General features: G+C 41.8%; 1 protein-coding gene across 50 annotated transcripts in view; it reads right to left on the bottom strand.

The window, feature by feature from the left end:
- The window catches only part of Ttc3 (tetratricopeptide repeat domain 3), a 99,685-nt gene that overhangs the window by 13,838 nt on the left and 64,732 nt on the right, over positions 1-21,115 (bottom strand). For 23 of the 50 annotated variants that reach the window (XM_087576533.1, XM_087576539.1, XM_087576553.1 and 20 more), the window contains 8 exon segments: positions 19,712-19,782; positions 15,900-16,064; positions 12,622-13,645; positions 11,347-11,412; positions 6,897-7,046; positions 3,726-3,865; positions 1,731-1,799; positions 28-124 (listed from right to left, as the gene is read on the bottom strand). In XM_087576533.1, the coding sequence (XP_087432659.1) occupies positions 28-124; positions 1,731-1,799; positions 3,726-3,865; positions 6,897-7,046; positions 11,347-11,412; positions 12,622-13,645; positions 15,900-16,064; positions 19,712-19,782 (1,782 nt within the window). 50 annotated transcript variants of the gene reach the window in all.

Here is a 21,115-nt window from a genome sequence, read left to right as displayed (position 1 = left end):
GCTGCTTGCCAAGCGTCCTGGACTCACCTCTGCAGCCACAGCTCTCTGCTGACTCTCTTCATAGAGCTCCTTCCCTTTCCTGACAGACTCCTCTACTTTTGCCTTCTCATCTGTGAGTGCACTGCTGTGAAGAATAAAGAAAAAAGCTTGAAAACAAATCCAGCCATCGAGATCACAAGGATGTCATGTGCCAGGTCAGCTTTGAAATCACATCAGGCTTCCGAGACTAACTTCCTGCCTCACTTCCCACTCACTGAGCTCTCTGCACTCTCGAGTGATCAAAGCAAGATAAGGAATCAAAGGCCGTCTCTGGAGTAAGTGCACATGAGGGCACAACACCAGTTTGTGTGACTGAGTGTCTATGCATGTGAACGTGTGTGTCGATGGAGAGCAGCAGTTAACGGTGAGTGCGATTCTTTTGGAGTGCAACTGTTCTCAAACGCTGAAATTCCATTATAAGACACAAGAAAAGGAGATGGTGACCTGCCTAACGATGTTCATGGCCACATGTCTAAAACCACCGTACAGAAGCCTGAGTTACACTACAGCAATGAGAACACGGTGTTCTGTCTTACTCCTGTGTTCCTCCCTGGCTTCTGACCTTTTCCAGGTGGCCCACCCCTCCCATTATCTCTCTGCTTTTGTTTTCATTTTAAATACATTTTCCTCTGGAACCTGTAAGCTCTCCCACAGTCCCTCTCTGGTGTCATGACCTCTGTGCATAAAAGCTAAAGTCTACAACCTGCACAAAAGAAAACACTGCAGAGGTGTCTATAAGTCTAGAATGTCTGCTTACTGTGTCTGCCAGCTCCATCATGGACACACACTATGAAAGGCACAGAGATGAGGGGAGCGAACAGAGTTTGCAGATGGCATTAAAGGAGCAAAGCAAAATATAAGTGCTGATCTCTGAGACCTAGCTCTGCACAGAGCAACACAGTATCCATTAGTAAGGATTACAAGAAAGCCCTACAAGTTCACAATGAAACCTATTCAACAAACTTGCAATAACAGAGCAACACACTATGACTCCATGCTGAGACTAGAGTCTCAAGTGGCAGTAAAGTCATTTTCTACTGATGGAGATGGAACCAAGCCAAGCTCCTCATACCAGAAAAGCACTGTTACACGCCCAGCTCAGAAGAGTGCTTCAAGCACATTTTTAGTTTCAAGTTAGTTGGGGGGGGACCAGGCATGATGGTATATGCTAATAATCCCAGAACTTGAAAGGCAGGCAGATCTATCTGTTCAAAGCCAGCCTAGTCTACAAACTGAGTTCTAGGACAGCCAGGACTACACAGTTGAGACCCTAGTTAAACAAAACAAATAAAACAACAACAACAACAAAAAGGAGAAATGATAGTGATAAGTCTAGGCATTTTTATACTGACAATGGGAAATAAAAGTAGAAACCTGAAATATATACATATCCAAGCCTTAAGAAGTAATTAGGAGAAGCAGATAAAGAACAATGTACTTAAAAGTCTTGTGAGACCAGACTAATTAAGAATAATTAAAGCTGGGCTGGAGAGATGGCTCAGTGGTTAAGAGCACTGACTGCTCTTCCAGAGGTCCTGAGTTCAAATCCCAGCAACCACATGGTGGCTCACAACCATCTGTAATGAGATCTGTTGCCCCCTTCTGGTTTGTCTGAGGACAGCTACAGTGTACTTATATATAATAAATAAATCTCTTTAAAAAAAAAAAAAAAAGAATTAAAGCTTGGTTGCCTGATTCCAAGGGACTGGTCCGGCTGTGATTCACATTCTTTATCTAATCCATCATTCTTCTGTGCAGACCTGTAAAAGCAGTCACAAACACTCATTACCTCTCAGGTTTTTTCAGGACAACTTCACACAGTAAACTGCACCCATGTCAACAAAAGAACCCTGTGAACTCAGACTACCCCCTTCGTGCCAGTTTTACTTATTGTCTCCATGAGCATGATGTACCAATGGAATAACTCTGAAAGTAATCAAACGACACCATTGTGGTGCTGCTGTCACACACAGTCAATCTTTAGTTGACAGTTATAGATAGGGCTACTGGCAAGAACAGAAGCATGGTCCAGCCAGGTTCACGGTCCAGATTGCTAGACCTTGAGCAAACACAGCAGTTGTTAAGTCCCTGAGCTTGGTGCAAGGCTCAGCAGCGGAAACTAATCTAAGGGATTGTATGGAACTATGTTGAACAGCAGGAGTTTAAGAATGAATGGGTCACAGAGTCTTGGCCTTGTTCTAGTTTGGTTTCTATTGCTGTGTATGGAGGTTTGAGTAAGAATGGCCCCCATAGACTCATATATTTGATTATATGGTCACCAGATAGTGGAACTATTTGAAAGAATCACAAGGGTTAGGAGGCGTGGCCTTGTTTGAGTAGGTGTGGCCATGTTGAAGGAACCACTGGGGGTGGGTGGGCTTTGAGGTTTTGAAGCTCATGCCAGGCCCAGATGTCTCTTTTTCTACCCACGGGTCAGGATGCAGCTCTCAGCTATCGCTCTAAGCACCTACCTCCCCATGCTCCCCTCCATGCTGATAATGGACTAAGCCTCGGAAACAGAATGCACGGACCAGGTAAATGCTTTCTTTCATAAGAGTTGCTGTGGTCATGGTCTTTTCACAGCAATACAACGGTGACTAAGACATTGAGATATACGTCATTACCAAGTCAAACTTAGGTATGTCAGCTCTCACTTCTAGGTAGGAGTCTATGACAGAGGGAATTCAAGGCAGGGCCTCAAGCATGAGCAGAGAGATACCACGTAAAACTGTTTGTTGCCTAACTCTCCAGCTTACCACATGTCTGGTTCACACTGAGCTATACTCCTTACCCAGTCCTGGTCTGTTCACTTAGGGATGGTGCGACTCAGAGTAGAGTGGGAAGGCAGTCACCAACCAAGACAATTCCTCACAGACATGGACACAGGTCACTCTGATGTGGGCAATGGGCAATCCTCTAACTGATACTGCCTCAGATATAGCCTCTGTGACAATTATGCCCAAGACCTGCAGTTATTAACAAACCCTGCATATCATACGACCAAATGCTAATAATCTGAAGATTTAGGATTAAAAAGAAAGGATAAAATCATTCCCCTGAACCTTCCTGCTGGATAGAGCTTTGCACACACTTACCCTTCAGTGTAAGAAGGAGCAAGTTCAAGCTCACACTGATGCTCATCTGAACAGCAGCTGGTTCTTTCTTGCCTTTGTTTTAGGCTGCACTCACTTTTATGTAATTTATCTGAAAACATGCCAGCTCAGACAAAGTTCTAGGCAAGAGAACTTTCCAATGAATGTTTTTGAAATGATATAAAACCACTGTGAAAATAGTATCTTTTTTTTTTTTCGGAGCTGGGGACTGAACCCAGGGCCTTGTGCTTGCTAGGCAAGTGCTCTACCATTGAGCTAAATCCCCAACCCCAAATAGTATCTTTTAAAAAATGATTTATTTACTCTTATTTTACATGCACCGTTGTTTTGCCTGGAGTGTGAAGGTGTCAAACTGCTTGAAGCTGGATTACAGACAGTTGTGAATTGCCATGTGGCTACTGGGAATTGAATTTGGGTCCTCTGGAGGAGCATCCAATGCTCTTAACCACTGAGTCATCTCTCCAGCCCCTACAAAGGTCTTTACTTATGAAATTAAATACAAAGAAGGAATGAAAAGAATCAGAAACCCCAGGGTATTAAAATAATGTCATCCATCCTTTAGCTGTTACTTACATGTCACTGGTATTGATAACCTTTTTAATTTTTTTCTTCAGGGCTTTTAACCTTTCTTGGATTTCTTTTTTCTCTTGATGCCACTTTTTAATCTCTCTGTCCAAATCTTGGAGGAACCAGTCTAATTCCGTCTTTGAAATCTAAAAGCATTTTAGAAAATATTTGAATAACCATGGCAATACTTTCTAGGGAAAAAAAGAACAGTATCTTAGTATATGCAGCACCTCAAGTCCAGGGAGCTGGCACCCTGGGGCAGGCACACTACCACTTCCAGCCCCAGGACAGTAAACACACTGCAACCACACTGGACCAAAAGCACTCCCTACAGGAAGGTACTTGGAAGAAGTTTGTGTACCCATTGGACTGACACTTAGGGCTTCAGCCTACATAGATCCCCACCTACAAGTAATCTGCACACATTTTACCTAACAAATCCAGCAGTTTTTGTTTGCTTCTAGAAATATAAATGAGGTACCTGTGGCTGGCCATTAAAGGAATCTGGACTGAGTACCTGCCTGAATTTCAGGTAGTGTGGCAGAGAAACTCTGGAGGCAATGCTGGTTTGCTTCTCCTGCAGGGTGAGGGTCAGTGCCACTCCCAGACCTATTCCTCAGTTCCTTATGAGAGGCTGGTTTTTGAAATATGTGAACATGGAAATGTTAAATAGTGTCCGGTCTCAAATTCCACAACTACCAACTAATGCTTAATAAAATTCTGTACTCCTATTTGCTAGAGAAAGACTAACTGCCTAATTCTTACTTGAGGTCCCGATCCTGTTCCTGCTTAGGTTCAGAACACACTGAGAACAAGGATTCAGTTACAAAAACACAGGCTTTCTCACTCAAATGAATGGTGCACCCTACATTAAACTGCTCAAATACAATAGGAAGTAATGGCATTAAAGTAAAAAATGATACAGACCCAAGAGGCCATCTCCCTCTGTTCTTATGCCTTAGACACCCAGGGTGGGTTTCCATGCTTTTAGCCATGGTACTGCTAACTAGTCTACTTCCTGCAAGCCTGAGTCCCACCCACTTCAGAGAACAGTCTGGATGGATGTGACACATGGGCTCTCTCTTACAACATGGCAGGAGCAGAACAGAAGTTCTGTGGTGTCCCCTTAGGTTGGTCTTGTCCACATTTTCCCTTCTCATAGAATCTTGCCAATTCCAAACATGTCACATCATTTCTGTGACTTAGATGGCCCCATGCCTACCATACTTATAAGCTCCTACATTCTACATGGTTATTTTTATTTCCAGTATCAATGTAAATCTGCTTGCTGTGCCACTGGAAGCCAGGCCACCTCCGTTTATACTTTGGGCCAATAATCTCACCTGTGATCTGGCTTTTTGAAAGTGGGATGGTTATGTAATAGCATGAGAACCTACTTGGCAAAACTGCCTATAGGAAATCAGTTAACAAAAGCATAAAGAATTATAACTATGTGTGCGTTTGCACAATGCTCACAGAGAAAATATGACCTGAGCTCATATGCTGCTTTTAATCACCACCTGGCAGCTTCATGAAAGGAAATGATCATTCCCACCTACTCCCGTGTAGACTCAACCAAAGAAGATCAGATTCAGAATTTAGGAGGGTACAAAGTACCTGAACAAACCTGTTGTTTGAGGGATGGAATAATTGGACTCACCATGTGCTTGAGTACAATCTTAACTCCAGATCCAAACTGCACATAAAAGAAAAAGGTGCTGGAAGAACCTGGTATGGGCTGCCTGCCTATGCTCCCACCAGGAATGAGGCAAAAGCACCTAGACTCAGAGTCCAACCTAGATTACACAGTAAGACCCCCCTCAAAGCCTGAAGCCTCAAGGGAATGGGAGCTAGAGAACAGCAGTCAGAGCCGCTGCTCTGTCAGTCTTCCTCTTAGCTACGTCGTATCCCATTGTAGACCATCTGTACAGACATCAGGCTTAATGGACTATATAGGACACAGTACTGTAAGTCTGACTACCAGGTTGTGAAGCCAGTGAAGCCTCTATCACAAACATCACTCATCAAATGACACATCAAGTACTATGTCCCCAAATCTACCCGTAACTCAAACAGGAGGCCACATGGATGTTCAAATTTTCCTGAAGTAATAACACATTTGTATCACTTTATTAAACCTCTCAAGTGGTTTATTCTAGTTATTTACTCAAGTGGTTTATTCCATGTATCATATGCTAAACAGGCTTTAACTTTTTTTTTAAAGCTGGTATTTTTCCCAGACAGAGAGCTGAGCAGACTGTCCCTAGTCTGATCTCTGTGAACAGGCCTAGGAGTGCTGCCACGAACTTTTCTTTATAAACCATATCCTTTCTCCCAAATATACTCCAATTTCAATAAATAAGTTTCCAATTAAGGTCACATTAAGCTAATTTCCTACGACTTAATGTATTACCCCAGATGTTACTCCAGACTTCTCAAACCATTTTTTTTTCCTTCTTAAAAGGGTATTTCTATTCCCTTTATGAATAGGAAGCAGTCATTTCTTTAAAAAGGAGCATGATTTTCCTCACACCTGTCATCTCCTTGCCACTAAAGCAACCTGGTTTTCTGCCGACTGGTACTTCACTATATGTAACTAACAGAATTTAAACTAGATACTCCAGGACGTCAATGCAGTACAGGCTCCACGAAGTCTTCTGACATTTCCTCGGGAAGAAGAAGGCAGACAGAAGCAGAGCCAATACTTAGTAACCCTCACTGTTTACCACAGAGTTTTACCCCAAATCTTCCAGAGAAGCAAACTAAAGTTCAGTGAAATTAAGTAACCCAAGTGCCCACTCTGTTAGAAGAGGTCTGACAGAGTTACTGGAGTAGAACCAAGGGTGACTCCAGGGCTCACATCTGCAACCTCTCCTGACAGTGCCTCGCAACGCAGACAGGAATTAAACTTAGAATTAAACACAGAAGAGTTTTAGTTAACCAGACAAGTGAATTAAAGATAAATTGAATTCCAGATTTACAGTCCTTTTCTCAAAGCAGTTGGTAAAAGTTCTACATCACTTCAAGCAACACTGCCACTAGGGTATGCTGCAGAGAAAAGCGAAAGCGGATATTAAGAAAGAAACCCTTGTGTGGGCACTGGAGCAGTTCATACCGCAGCGTGAAGCTGACAAGCACACTCACCGCAGCCGATCAAGGAAGCTCAGGCAGGCTTACCTTGTTCTCCTCCGCGTGCCTTTGCAGCTTCTCCTCCAGGTCCCTGGTCTCCTGTGAGCTCCTGAGTTCCATCTGCTCACACTCCTCACAGGCCACCTGAAGCTGCTCTCTGAGCAGGTGGCACTCCTTCTCCTTCTGGGAAAGGTCCCCCTAAGAGTGAACCACAAGAGCACCAATGAACAACTACTGAGAATTTAGGATCTGTTCCAAACTGTCTCAAAGGAGAATAACAGGAAAAGGAAAATTTATACGGGAAATGCAGCACCAGCTCTTCTTTGAACTATTATTTTACTACTAAAATTTGTAATAAACCTTCCCTTTAACTTTTTATTGATTTGTAAGTTTTGCCTCATGCATCCCCATCCCATTCATCTTCCTGTCCCTTTGTACCCTCCCTCTGCCCTTGCAACCTTCCCCAGGAAAGGGAAAAAAAAAGGCTCTCTAGGAAGGATTTGCCTGGAAACCACAGGGTGCCAGAGCTTTACACTGTGCCATTGGTCACTCAAGGCCTCTGGCTTCTGTTCCACTCTCACCAGGACTCCTCTCAGATACCCTGCTGCTGCCCTGTCTTGGAGATCCTGCATTTTTGGATCTGCAGGGCTGGCTCCTTCATTACTCCAGCAGTTCATAGGTGGGGTAGATGTTGAGGTGAGCCAGCTCAAAGCTCTGGATCTGGGCCTGGATGGTAGCTGAGCTTGTCAGCCTAGCAGCTCTCATACCCACACCAGCAGGGCAAGCTCCCCAGCACTGCTCTGCTTAGCTGACCCAATGCTGCAGCCAGCAAGGGGCAGAGCCAGCCCTCCCGCTCTCATGACCCCAGGGCCAACCTGTAATTTAACTTTTCAATCTAAACACTAATTAGTTCTGAAAGTTTGTTTCCTAAGAGCATAATAGCAGATCAAAGTTTAATTTGAATGTTATTTTCTATATTAACATTAGGGACTATTGTTAGGTTTTAAAGGTTGCATATACATATATTTTAAAGACAAGTTAAACACATTAAGTGTTGACATTAGCAAATGTCAAGCAAGTTGTTGGTAATTAAAAAAAAAAACCAAGGGGGCTGGAGAGATGGCTCAGCGGTTAAGAGCACTGACTGCTCTTCCAGAGGGTCTGAGTTCAATTCCCAGCAACCACATGGTGGCTCACAACCATCTGTAATGGGATCCGATGCCCTCTTCTGGTGTGTCTGAAGACAGCTACAGTGTGTTCACATACAAAAAATAAATAAATCTTAAAAAAAAAAAAAACCAACAAATTAATACCTAATAAACTACTTTTTGTTATCTACCATGGATTATCTTAAAATCAAAACAATCAGAAAAAGAAGATGTGGTTGGTACTGTTCTATGAAATGTTGACAAACAATAAGTATCACTTACTATGTAAGGCTTTTTCAAAGCTCTCATTCAGCTAGAATTGCTGAATCACATAGTCATCTGAAGAAGGCACTGTGAGGCATGGAAGCCTCCTGGTCAGAGAGTCCTCCTGCAGAAGTCATGCTGCAGGACAATCCCACAGGAACCAACCCGTAGCCATCTTGAACAACTTCCTGCCCCTTCCCCACCTCAGCACTTTGCAACTAAAAAGGCAGGGAACTCAGTAACTGAAATTATGCATTGTATCAAAGCACTGTGAATTAATTACCAGAAGCACAGCAGACAGAGCAGAGAGCTTTGGCGGGAGGGCTTTAACTCCTGTCTGTGCAGACGGAGACTTTAACATAAACGAACCTTCAAGCCTACTGCGACACACCAGCAAGCGTCACTGGTAAACACTCCAGTTACCTGTTTTTATTCTCAATTTGGCAAAAGAATCACAACAAATATGATATTATAGATAACTTCTACATCCCAAGTCACCAGCAGAGATAGCTGGGACATTAAATGGTAGCTTTATGCTATTATACGCTATTATATTTAAATTTCACTACATTTTTATAAGAAGTATGCATTTTTACCTTTTATAGGTCAGAAAACAAGTGTGAAAGGTGTGAAGCAACTTCTCAAAGTCCTGGGAGAAAACTGTAGGCCTAAGACTCAACGCAAATCTCAACAGCTAAAAAACAACCAACCACCCCGACTTGTATCAAAGCCTAGAAACTAAGAACTACTTTAACACAGCCCTTGTCAATATTCCCAAGGCTGACTCAAGTTTCAACAATGACTTACTAAACAACAGAGCCTACCTGATGTAGAGCTAAGTACAACGAAGGAACCTAGTAAGAGCTCAGCTACCCAGGATATGTCGTGTTAAACAGAGAACCGCTCACTGCAGCACTGTCTATATAGCAGACACAGTCTAGATGTTCAACAATTAAGAAATCAAAGAATTTTTCACCTACTCTTGCAAAAAAGTAAGCAAACATGATGTAGTTCTCTAACAGGAACAAACAGAAGAGTGCAAATTTCAGAGGCTTTAAAACAAGACTCCCATCTTTTAAAAGGTATCGTATAACTGTATATAAATGATCAAGTAAGGTTTTACCTAAAAATATACACCTTAAATCATAGCACTAAGGAGGCAGAGGCCTTGAATCTATCTATTGAGTTCTAGGCCAGCCAAGAAGACCTTGTTTAACAAACAAACAAAAAAACCAAAAACTAAAACAAACAAAAAAAACAAGAAACAAAAAAATTTAGCATAGGTGCAACAATGGTAGATGATTTTCAGTTTCTTTCTCATAATCCCTAGTAAGGTGTACTGAAAAGAAATTAATGGCTCTTTAATATAATTTATGGAAACTATGACGGTCTTGTTCAGACTGCATGGGCAACACACTTGTGTCTACTACAGCTGCGTCAATGTTAAAGAACAGCACAGAATTACAATGCATGGCACAGCACATCGTAGCCAAAGATGTGGGTGTCAGAACTGTCTCTGCTTTTGGGCTGTTACACACACTGAAGCGTCCATCCATTAGAGTACAGGTGACTCCATACTGCACCCCAGAAAGCCTCCTGTTTCTTCTTTCAACGCCATGCGTGTGGGACCCATTAGTGAATGACTAAAAACCACCAGCACCGCTTTTACTGGAGCTTATATGGTCTCATCAATTCCTATTTTTTTCTTATGGATATGTAAAACCTTCCTTTGATAAGAATATTTACTCTCTCAAAACCAGAATTCCTAACCTGTTCCCTGGTTGTTGACCAAGAGGAACTGACAACAGTTTTGTTTTTTCTTTGCTACTTAAAGCCAACCGATTTTGAGGTAATTTGTGGTATTACAACAGAGAACTATTAAATTCTACTTAGATTCACAAGTATAGTAAAGCTGTTCTGAATTAACCAAAAAAAAAAAAAAAAAAAAAAGGGGGGGGGGGAATCAATCTTTTCATTGTCACACTATCCAACAAAGCACATGGGCATGTCTCTTCATCAAGGCTCTCAATAGCAGTTTTGCTGTCTGATACCAATTTTTGCCATTAAGAATAGAATACTGTCGGGGTTGGGGATTTAGCTCAGTGGTAGAGCGCTTGCCTAGGAAGCGCAAGGCCCTGGGTTCGGTCCCCAGCTCCGAAAAAAAGAACAAAAAAAAGAACAAAAAAAAAAAAAAAAAGAATAGAATACTGTCTCTTAATAAGTTGATCTTAGTGTATGGAAAATATTTATCTTCTATGCAATTACCTTTCAATTATTCTGGCCTTAATTTCTGTAAATAATGATACTTATACCCCTTTTCTTTCTTGTTCCTAAATTTTATTAGTTAATAGTTCTAGAACAATAATAAACACTAGTGGTAATGTTTCATCTTTAAACAAGATAACGGCTTTTACTGTCAAAGAACATTGTTAGCATGCTGAGATATAGCCACTCCTATCTTCTGATGTTATTCATATAATAACCTGATTTATGAATTAATATATGATCATCTTGTAAGTTAAAACAAAGACAGTATTCTTAGAATTAACTTTGTCTCCTCCTCAAATGTCAACAAAAAAGAATTTTTGTTTAAAGATTTACTTATTTATTTATTATATCTAAGTACACTGTTGGGCTGAAGAGATGGCTCAGAGGTTAAGAGCACTGTCTGCTCTTCCAGAGGTCCTGAGTTCAATTCCCAGCAACCACATGGTGGCTCACAACCATCTGTAATGGGATCTGGAGCCCTCTTCCGGCCTGCAGGCATATGTGCAGGCAGAAAGCTGTATGATGTATACGTAATAAATAAATATTAAAAAAATAATAAGTACACTGTTGCTGTCCTCAGACACACCAGAAGTGGGCAGCAGATCCCATTACAGATAGTTGTGAGCCACCGTGTGGTTGCTAGGATTTGAACTCAAGACCTCTGGAAGAGCAGACTCTCTGAGCCATCTCTTCAGCACAAAAAAAGTTTTTTGTTGAAGTCTAAATAAAGCCTACTTCATTTTGGGAATAGCTGGGTCCAATTCAAATATGTCAATAAAACTGATGTATATAAACAATTTAATGTACTTGTGACTTACCTGTTGTCTTTCAAAAGGTGCATATGGCTCAGTATTGACTTCCTGATGTATCAAGCTCCTGGACACCTATGGAGTGAAACAATTGCTTACAACTCAACCAACCACAATAACACTAGTTAAAGCAATCCACTTTGTAATAGTTTAAAACATGCCCATAATTTTTCTAAGGATTTTTTTCTATTTAGATTATATCTTTATATAAAAATTTCATTCAGAAAATACTATGAATATAACCAAACTTAATACTAGCATTTAACATTGTTTGTTTTACATTTTACCATGTTTTACATTCAATACTAGTCGTAACATTCTTTTTTCAAAGTTTGCTAGAAAGCAGAAGATTTAAGGGAAGCCAAATTGAATAAGGATTTTCAGGAACTCACACCAAAAGGCCAACTACAGAGAACCCTGACGTGTTTGCATGCTTATTTATTAGGAAAGCACTTACAGAAACTACTCATTTCTCTCCATCTGGCTGTCTTTTACAACTCTCTTTCCCACCCCCTGGTTTTACAGAACCTGGGCATGCGTGTATATATAGTCCAACTTCTTCCCTTTACCTTATGTCCCTGTTACTTATTCAATGACTTGCCTGGAACCCAGAGCTTTGTACATGCTAAGCAAGTACTCTCTAACTGAGCCCCACTTTCACGGTCTCTTCATTTTCTGGGGAGCAGCAGGCAGCACATGCAATGTTCTATGGGGCAGTCAGCTCAGATGGGAGCCCTCTCTTCTGACTTTGCTGTGAATGCTGCATCAGCCAATGAAGCCACCAACGGAGCCACTGTGGTTGGAAGTGCATGTACCTCCTGTGAAGCAGCCATAGGACTCCTATCTTTTCCTTATTAAACACAGAAATGATGTTTTGGCTCCACTGCTAACTCTGTTACCTTATTTCTTAGCAGTATAGACTGTGGTAGGGGATACAGACTATTGTTTATCACCTCATCCAACGTCCTCCTGACAACACAGGTACTTGTGATGCTTACAGAGGCGTTTTTATTTACAGGTGGAGAAGTTTTTACAACCACTATGAAGCCAACTACTTCTTTTAGTAAAAATAATGGCACTGAAAAGGCAAATTTAGCTCTTGCACCATCCTTTTTCAGGCCATTGAGATGTCTCAGTAAAAGCACAGTAGGAGGGAATAACTCCTTAAAGTCGTCCTTTAAAGTTCACGTATGATGTGCACATGTGTACCTTTGCCAGCACACACATCATGCACACAAAAGAATAGTAAGTTTTTAAAATATCCTTTTCTCTTTCAAGCCTTACCTGTATGGCAACCGACGGAGCTGGTGGAACATCTGTTATTCCACTGACGTTTTCTAGAGAAGCTTCCCACAGGCTGTCAGAGCTCCCACTGTGTCTGCTGTTTCCTTCAGGCTCACTCAGAGCTGTCCGGGCATCAGCTGTGCTGCTCTGGGACTTTACGCACATTCCCAAAGGACCCTCCAGGATCTGTGTTTCAGAGGCAGTGTGGTCATCAGAGGCGTTCTCAGTGTTCAGACGATGACTCTCAAAGTATGCAGCGGCATTTCCGTCTGCTCTCTCGCTGGCTACAAAAGATGGTACCACTGGCATGGATCTTGGCATTGGATACTCAGAAGAAATGTTGGCCAAAGGCGTGTAAATGCTAGTGAACTGGGACAGGCTTGGTACCATGTTAATGTACGCTGGCCGAGACTGGGCGATGCCAAATCCTTGAAAAGGAAGGTATGTGCAGAATCCTGTGACCAGGTGTGACTGAGTCCAGTAAGTTGGTTTGGCATCTTCAGGAGCTGGTGTGGGGGAAGGAGAAGCATCCTCACAGAGTGGTGTAGGCAAGTCAGGAGAGACAACTTCCAGTCTGCTGTCCTCTGAAGCTGACCCAGAAGAGCTATCAGAGTCCAGCTGGGGCTTCAGATCCTCAGCAGCTGGTGCTGAAGAGTCAGCAGGTCCTGGTATGGACGTCACATCCTCAGCTGCTGCTTCAGACTTTACATCTGGCTGAAATTCCCTAGCAGTTGGATTTAGTGGAAGTTTAACTCGTAAATATTCTCCTGTTTTTGAAATTTCTTCAACTTTAGTTTTAATGTTTTTCTTCTTTCTTTTTTTCTTGAGTCTTGAGGCAACTTTTTTCAATGCAATGCAGTTGTCAATCACAACAAATCGAGGACAGCCCAGGAGGAACGACTTCAGCCCTCCTGCCTTCTCCAGTATCTGGCGAGTTTCTTCAGGGAAGAACTCATATTCCTCAGAGAACATCCTATCACTCATATCCAAGGGGCCGTGCTCTTCCAGCAACTGAGAGAAGTAACTTGGAAAAATATGTTTACATTGGGTTACAAGAAAGTACTTGTTTTGGTTTTCTCCTCTCAAGGCAAGTATTTTACTTCTGATATCAAACTCTCCCAACAATACAAACCAGAAGAAACACAGGGCTGACTGAACTCAGTGCTTCAACAATCAAAACTTCACCTGCCTGGAGAGCTTAACATAGGATCTAGAATCTTGTGCACACCTGGCAGACGTTTTACCAACTGAGCTATGTTCCCAGCTCTCTGTTCAACGTTTGGTAAAATGTTTAGGAAAAAATGTCTTTAAGCAGCAGTGGACATGTCACAGCTGAAAGAAGACAGTATTTAACTTAAGAGCTCCTAGCAAAAAGAAACAGTACCATCCTACGCTACGACTATTTGAAATGTGACACAAATGCACTTCAGGTTTCTTAGGTCCTGAAAAGTATCCTGAGGAAGTGTATACGTTGGATTCAAAGACAAAGCAGGATTTCTTCATACCTTAGTGTTTAAGAGTCTAGGATCAGTTAGTATGGCTACTTAGGAGATAAAAGAAGCTAAGAACAAGAGACCACAGTCTTATGCCCATTTCCATTTTTGCTGAATTTGGAAGTTTTCTGATCTCCCATTATGACCCCTTCAAAGTCTTAAGACTGTAAAATAAAACAAATATTTCTTTATTTAACCAGAGGCTAAGAACTGAGCACACTATATATGGTAGTGTAAAAAGTAATACTGATAAAGCTAATTATACCAGAGCTACCAACATCTGCTGCCCATGTGTGCAACATTTGTTAATCTGCAGTGTGGCAGATGGATTTACAGGACGCAACTGCAGCTGATGCCAGCACTAGGGAGAGGACAGGCAGGGGCCTTCAAAGGCCCTCACCCTTCCATCCCAGACTAACTTTGTAGTTATTTCTAAACTGCCACTCAAGAGTTCTCATAAGAAAGTTGATCAATATCTCATAAAGTGAGACCTAGACTGACTAGTCTCTCAGGAATGACAGAATGAGGTGAAAATAAGGAAAAGGTGATACTGTGCATAAATGATGGGGGTTTCAGAAGTTAGCTTTTGCATTAATTTCCACTAGGTTTTATTCTGTGATATCTTTCCTTAAAGAATCAAGTACCATAAAACTTAATGTGCAGCTCAAAATGGCCAGGTATTTGTAAACTTACGAATTCTGTGAGCTATTCACCAGGTTAGTTATTCACATCACTCGCAGTTGACTATGAAGTTTACATTTGTCTTAGGGTTTACTGCTGTGAGTAGACACTGTGACCAAGGCAAATCTTATAATGGCAACATTTCACTGGGGCTGGCTCACAGGTTCAGAGGTTCAGTCAATTATCATCTAGGTGGGAACATGGCAGCATCCAGGCAGGGATGGTGCAGGAGGAGCTGAGAGTTCTACATCTTCATCTAAAGGCTGCTAGTAGAATACTGACTTCTAGACAGCTAGGACTAGGGAATTAAAGCCCACACCCAAAAGGCCACAACTACTCCAAGGCTATAACTCCTAATAGTACCACTCTGTGGGCCAAACATAATACAAACCATCACAACACTCATATTTTAAATCCTTAAGTACTTCGTATCTAAAGTTACTTAAGAAAAGCACATTCCTTTTTTTCATGACCAACACAAAAGCTGTGGTACAGCGCTCCCAATTTTCTCACTCTAGCTGAATAATCAGAATCAGAGCTGAAGTTGTCAGAATATACAGGGTTCCTTTTTTCAATAAAAAGGCAACACTTGCCTAAGTCACATAACTTGTCACTGCTGTTGTGAGGTGTCAGACAACCCATCAATACAAGGACAACAAATATTAGTGATAGTGTTCTTTGCTAATCAAGTACTTGGAATTCATGACTACAAGACTATGCTATGGCTGACTGGTAGAGGGGCACCATCACTTGAAATCCTGGTTTCTTGGAGCCCAAGTCAAGAGTGTTGCAAGGTCAGTGCCTGCTAAGTTATGCAATGGAATGCTGTCTCAAAAACCCCAAACCATGGGTGAAAGAAAGCCTGGTTCAAAGTATCAGTAGCAGCAGCTCAAACTGAAAACCAATTATGATCTGTACTCCAAATTTAGTAACAAAAAACCTTCAATAAACTTTGTGAAATACACAGCAAAAGTTCTGAACATTTCTCCCAGACATTGTGAGTGAAACAGTATACATTTTAATAAATATAAGAAACACAAACCAGACATCTTTGATGTCTGCTTGGTAGGCTCCCAAGTGAGCTATAGGAACTAGGCTACTTACTCATACAGAGTTGAACATTTCTGTTTGGGGTTAATATCCCACAGCTTCTTATTTCGGACAACATACTCGCTGCTGTGCTGGTCGTAAAGAGCTTCGAACTCTTCCACATCTTGCCGAAGGTGGTCAGGCACTGCAAATGGTCCTGCAGAATCTGAATTGCGCCTGCTGGGTTAAAAACAATTCTGTATATCAACTTCTGGGAAGGAATATTTAGTTGCACATGAAAGCACTAGAGGACAGGATTATCAAAGAAACTATAAAAAATAAAATTAAATAATCAAAATAAAATTAATAATCTCAGTTTTGGACTACAAAAATTTACCGCCAGAGAATACAGAAAAGCTAAAATTAACAGGCTGGAGAGCTGGCTCAGTGGTTCAGAGCACTTGTTGATGCTGCAGAAGACCCAGGTTTACAACCATCCATAACTCCAGGTCTTGGGGATCTGGCAGCCTCTTATGACTGCTACAGGCACCAGTAGTACACAGACATATAGGTTGGCAAAACACTGACACAGTAAATAAAATGCATAAAACTTAAAACACCCAATGGTTACAGTCAAGAAACCCTGTAGTTCACATTCTTAATAAACACTTCTATTTCCTAAGAGCACAATTTTTTTTCAATATTTAAAAGATAAAAATCAAGGCCAGGCGTGGTAGTACATGCTTTTAATCCTAGCACTCAAGAGGTGGAAGCAGGGGGATGGCTGGGAGTTTAAAGCTATTCAAGTATGGACATCAAGTTTCAGGATAGCCAAAACTAAGGAGAAATACCCTGTCTCGAAAAACAAACAAAAATCAACATTGCATTCATTATAACTTATTGAAGAGTTAGAGACAAATGCAGATTTAAAATTATAACCACTAATCATTTAAAGGTTAACATAAGCTATTAATAAAAACATCTCTTTAAAACTCGTGTAGCAGCAGCATGAAGAACAGGAGATACCAGAACCAATTCAGACCAAACAGTACTTATAAGAATTCAGGCCTACATACTGCAGTGATCACCTCTGGGCTCAAGACAGGCTGCAAAGGGGTCCTCAAAGAGACAGGGCCAAGGTAAGGACCAGCCACAGAGGACTGTCCCAGCTTTTCCTTATCAGCTCTTCCAGGGCCCAGAACCTGAGCCTAAAAAGGCTCCTGTGAAGAACAGAGGACCCGAGGGAAAAGGAACCAGCAACCAAAACAAATGTAGAAGAGGCTTGAGAGAGCAGAGCGCCCACAGGACTGGAAGCCAAGACGTATGGACAGTTTGCTTATAGTATGTTATGACAGACTTCTTACTCTTGAGACAGGATCTTACTCTGCAGCCCAGACTGATTTCAAATTTTTGGCAATCCTGCCTTAGTCTCCTAAGCACTGTTTAGGTATAAGCTAACATGGTTTTAACAAGGCTTTTAAATACCTGTTATTTAATTATATTATCGTTTTTCAAGTTGGTTTCTCTGTGTAGCTCTGGCTGTCTTTGTAAATCAGGATATTCTCAGAGTCTGCCTACTTTTCTCCCAAGAATTGGGACTAAAAGTGTGTGCCACCTCTTCTGGCCAGCTTTAAAAAGTCTTAAAGTCATACTATTAGTACAATAGTTCTACTGTTTTATGGGCAAAGAACTCATGTCATTAACAGAATGTCTCCAATGCTGGATGGGTGTGGAGGAAAACCACCTTCCCTTGACAGTTCTGAGTGAACAAGGATACTGGTAAGTGTAGACACCTTGGTACAGCTTCCTTGGCATGGAAAAACATCGATTTTCATGCCTTCCTTTCCCTTTAAACCACCTGCATAAACTTAAGCCCCCTTAAAACCTGAGGTCTATTGGGTCCTGGACCCACAAAATTAGTTTTGCCTGATGTCAGGCAATGTGCCTTTTGCAGAGATATCAAGATAGTCATCCTCCAGTCTGTGTACATGGAGTTCCAGGACAACCAACACTACACAGAGAAACCTTATCTCAAAAATATAACAAACACACAAAGGATGGCCATCGTCAAACAGCAGTGGGTCATTTTCAGGTTCATGGTTCTGTTGTCCTTTCATCTCTAGGCCTGAGTCAGGAGGAATCCTACGAGCCTTTCCTCATCTGGAGCACCTAACGAGCACTGTTTTGCATGTGTGTTTAAGACAGAGTCTAACTGCGTAGCTCTGGATGGCTTTGAACTTATTTCATTATGTTGTTAGCTTCATCTTCTGCCTCAGCCTGCCGAGAGCTAACACTACCATGTCCAGCTTACTTCGTGAGGTATTACATGGCTTTCTGATTTGGCAGGCCATCCCAGAAAGGAGTTTGAAAGTTATAGAATGTCCTTCCTAAAACACAGTGACTGTTGATGAATAGCATCTTTAATAAAGCTGCCCAGCGCTTGGTCCAGGAAGTACGAGCATGCTGGCGCGAAGCCTGCGTGCAGTGGAACCGCCACTCCAGGGGGATGCAGACACTTCTGCAGCACCGTCTCTGTGATCTGCCTGTCTGCTTCTAAACTTCTGGCTTCTGTATGATTTCCACTCTTGCCAGCATGTGCTCTCTTTCTCCTGGGCATGCTCTCTTCTTTCTTTGAGGGGGCCTTTGGGCTTAGATGCTGGTTTAGATTTTAACACTCTAAAAGGACAAAACAGTCTGAGTGTGTGCTTCAAAAGCAGAACGTACGGTTTAAATGCTGGCCTGCTATTTGCCAGCTTTTCATCGTGGGCATGTCACTCCACGGAAACACTGCCTATCCTCTGAAGATGAGTGGATTAGTAAATGACTTCTATGTCCAAGTCCCAGAATAGAGACACACACGTCAGTTTCAGTAAGGACTGCGTTATGATCTGAATGTTTGTGAGTGACAGCTGCCAGCACTGTCTTAGGTTAAGATGCAATCGCCAGTCTGGATTAGAAAGAGGGTCCTTGGAGGCGGTCAGGGACACATGAAGGCACGCATCTGAGAACAGGAGCTGTGGCTGTGCTAATTCTGGAGAAGTATATATGGAGCTACTAGACTCTCCAACATGTGTGAACACAGGAAGATGGTGCCATCATGCATGCACCAGGAAGCACATGGCCTCTGTGACATCAGACTTCAGGCTTTGAACTGTAAGTAATACTCCTTTACTTTCTAGCTATTTAATTTGGGGTATGTTGTTTTGATAAATTCCTAGTTTCCTGTTCTTTAATTAACTAGATTTTAATGTTTTACTTGCATATATTAATGTTTTGCCAGCATATGTATGGTACCATGTGTGCCTAGCACTCTCAGCAGTGAGAAGAGGGCTTCAGATCCATCACAACTGGAGCATGGATGGCTGTGAGCTACCATGTAGGTTCTGGGAATCAAATCCAAGTCCTCTGCAAAAAACAGCAAGCATTCTTCACCTCTGACCCATCCCTCCACCTCAGATTTCTACAGTTTTAAGTGCTGCATTTCAAGGCATCTTGTCTTGCACAGCCCAAACTAGAAGAATTTCCCTTACTTAAAAAAGTCTTCATGCTTATTCACACAGAAAGAACTTTATAAACTGAGTCCCATTAATTACGCAAAATAATGAATTTCAGTGTGACAATTTCACACATTCATATCACATATCTGGTTTTATCTGTCTCGTTATTTTAGTTTCTCCTTCCCCCATTCCTGTGACTTTAACACAGCTGAAATGAATTCTTAAGGTTATAATTCCTATAGCCATGGCATTAACTCAAGATGGACTATCATAATGGATGAAGGGGAGGGGAGGAGAAGAGAAGAAGAGGGAAACAAGCCTGTGGTAACCTGGCATGACCTTTAACACAGATATCTGAGTGACAATGAGGCAAAGCTAACCTATACTTACTTATGGTCTTCTGGAGTGACAGTCTCACTACTTGGTGTTACTGATGCTGTTCCAGATCCCACTAACATCGGCTGATTTAAAAGAAAGCAAAACAAGAATATTTTACCCTAAAAATGATGAGATTCTACCATAAATGACAAAAATAGTCTACCTTAAAAGTAACAGTATTCGGGGCTGGGGATTTAGCTCAGTGGTAGAGCGCTTACCTAGGAAGCGCAAGGCCCTGGGTTCGGTCCCCAGCTCCGAAAAAAAGAACCAAAAAAAAAAAAAAAAAAAAAAAAAAAAGTAACAGTATTCGACTCTAAAACTGCATGGAAGAAAAAACTGACCATTAGAATTAGTGAGAATTTACATAAACACATACATGCCGACTGTCAACACTGAAAAGCCTACTCCACGTTTATCATAAATAGAATACAGTATTATAAATTTTTTTTTCTTTTTTTCGGAGCTGGGGACCAAACCCAGGACCTGAGCTAAATCCCCAACCCCAGTATTATAAATTTTAACAGCTAGAAATAGATTGAAATTAAAACTTTGGGTAGTTTCCAATATTTCCAAAAATGTAAATGCGACTGTAACTTAATGTAAACAAACTCTCTTTTTCGTCAAAGACACAAAGTTGAGCTGTGTGGAAACGTCCACTGCTTGCTCACTCTTGCTTTCCTTCTCCCCCAGGCCCTTCCCTCCCATGCTAGAGCCACAAAGATCTCCCCTCATCATTTAAAATAATGCTCTTCTGTCTCCTGCGCTTGGAGTTAAAGTGAAAAGAAGGACGAGATCCTAGCAATCCTAACATCATTAAGATGACTGGATTTATCACTTCTGACAAACAAATGTTTTGACAAACATCTTAACAGAAATAACTGTCAAAGAAGTTCTGAACACAAAAAGCCAAAGACCTTCATACTTGTTCATAAAATTCAGTGAAGTGATATAATTACTAACTGTATGTGCATGGACTCCATTGGTGTATGCATTGTATGGGTTTTCGCAGGTGCCCTGGCACATATGTGTGCATGTGTGACAGGGCATAGGCTTTATCAGGTATCTTCATCAGCCCGGTGTCTCACTAAGCCTGGGGCACCCCCACCTGGGGACGGGGATTGCCGACCAGCAAGTTTCAGGGAACCAGCTGCACCTGGCTGTTACAGGTGCTGAAGAGCCAAGACAGAGACCCAGACTGCCTGGCTCACAGCCTTCCTGCCAACTGTCCCTTCATGAGGCCTTGCATGTGTTCATGCAGAAGAATCTAGAAAAGTAAAGAGCAATGAAGATTTTAAGAGTAGCTAAGTATCTTTAAAGTCTAAGGTCAATTTACAAGATGCTTCAAATGTTCCCAGAGCTGCTTCCTTCTCACTAGCATCCAAGACAGTGGCAGAGACTGGAGAGTCACGGCAGAAG

Source organism: Rattus norvegicus, chromosome 11, assembly GCF_021556685.1.
Source record: "Rattus norvegicus strain SHRSP/BbbUtx chromosome 11, alternate assembly SHRSP_T2T, whole genome shotgun sequence".
Classification (NCBI taxonomy): Eukaryota; Metazoa; Chordata; class Mammalia; order Rodentia; family Muridae; genus Rattus; species Rattus norvegicus.
Note: the sequence above shows the minus strand (reverse complement) of the source record. Positions and strands in the feature narration are given on the sequence as shown.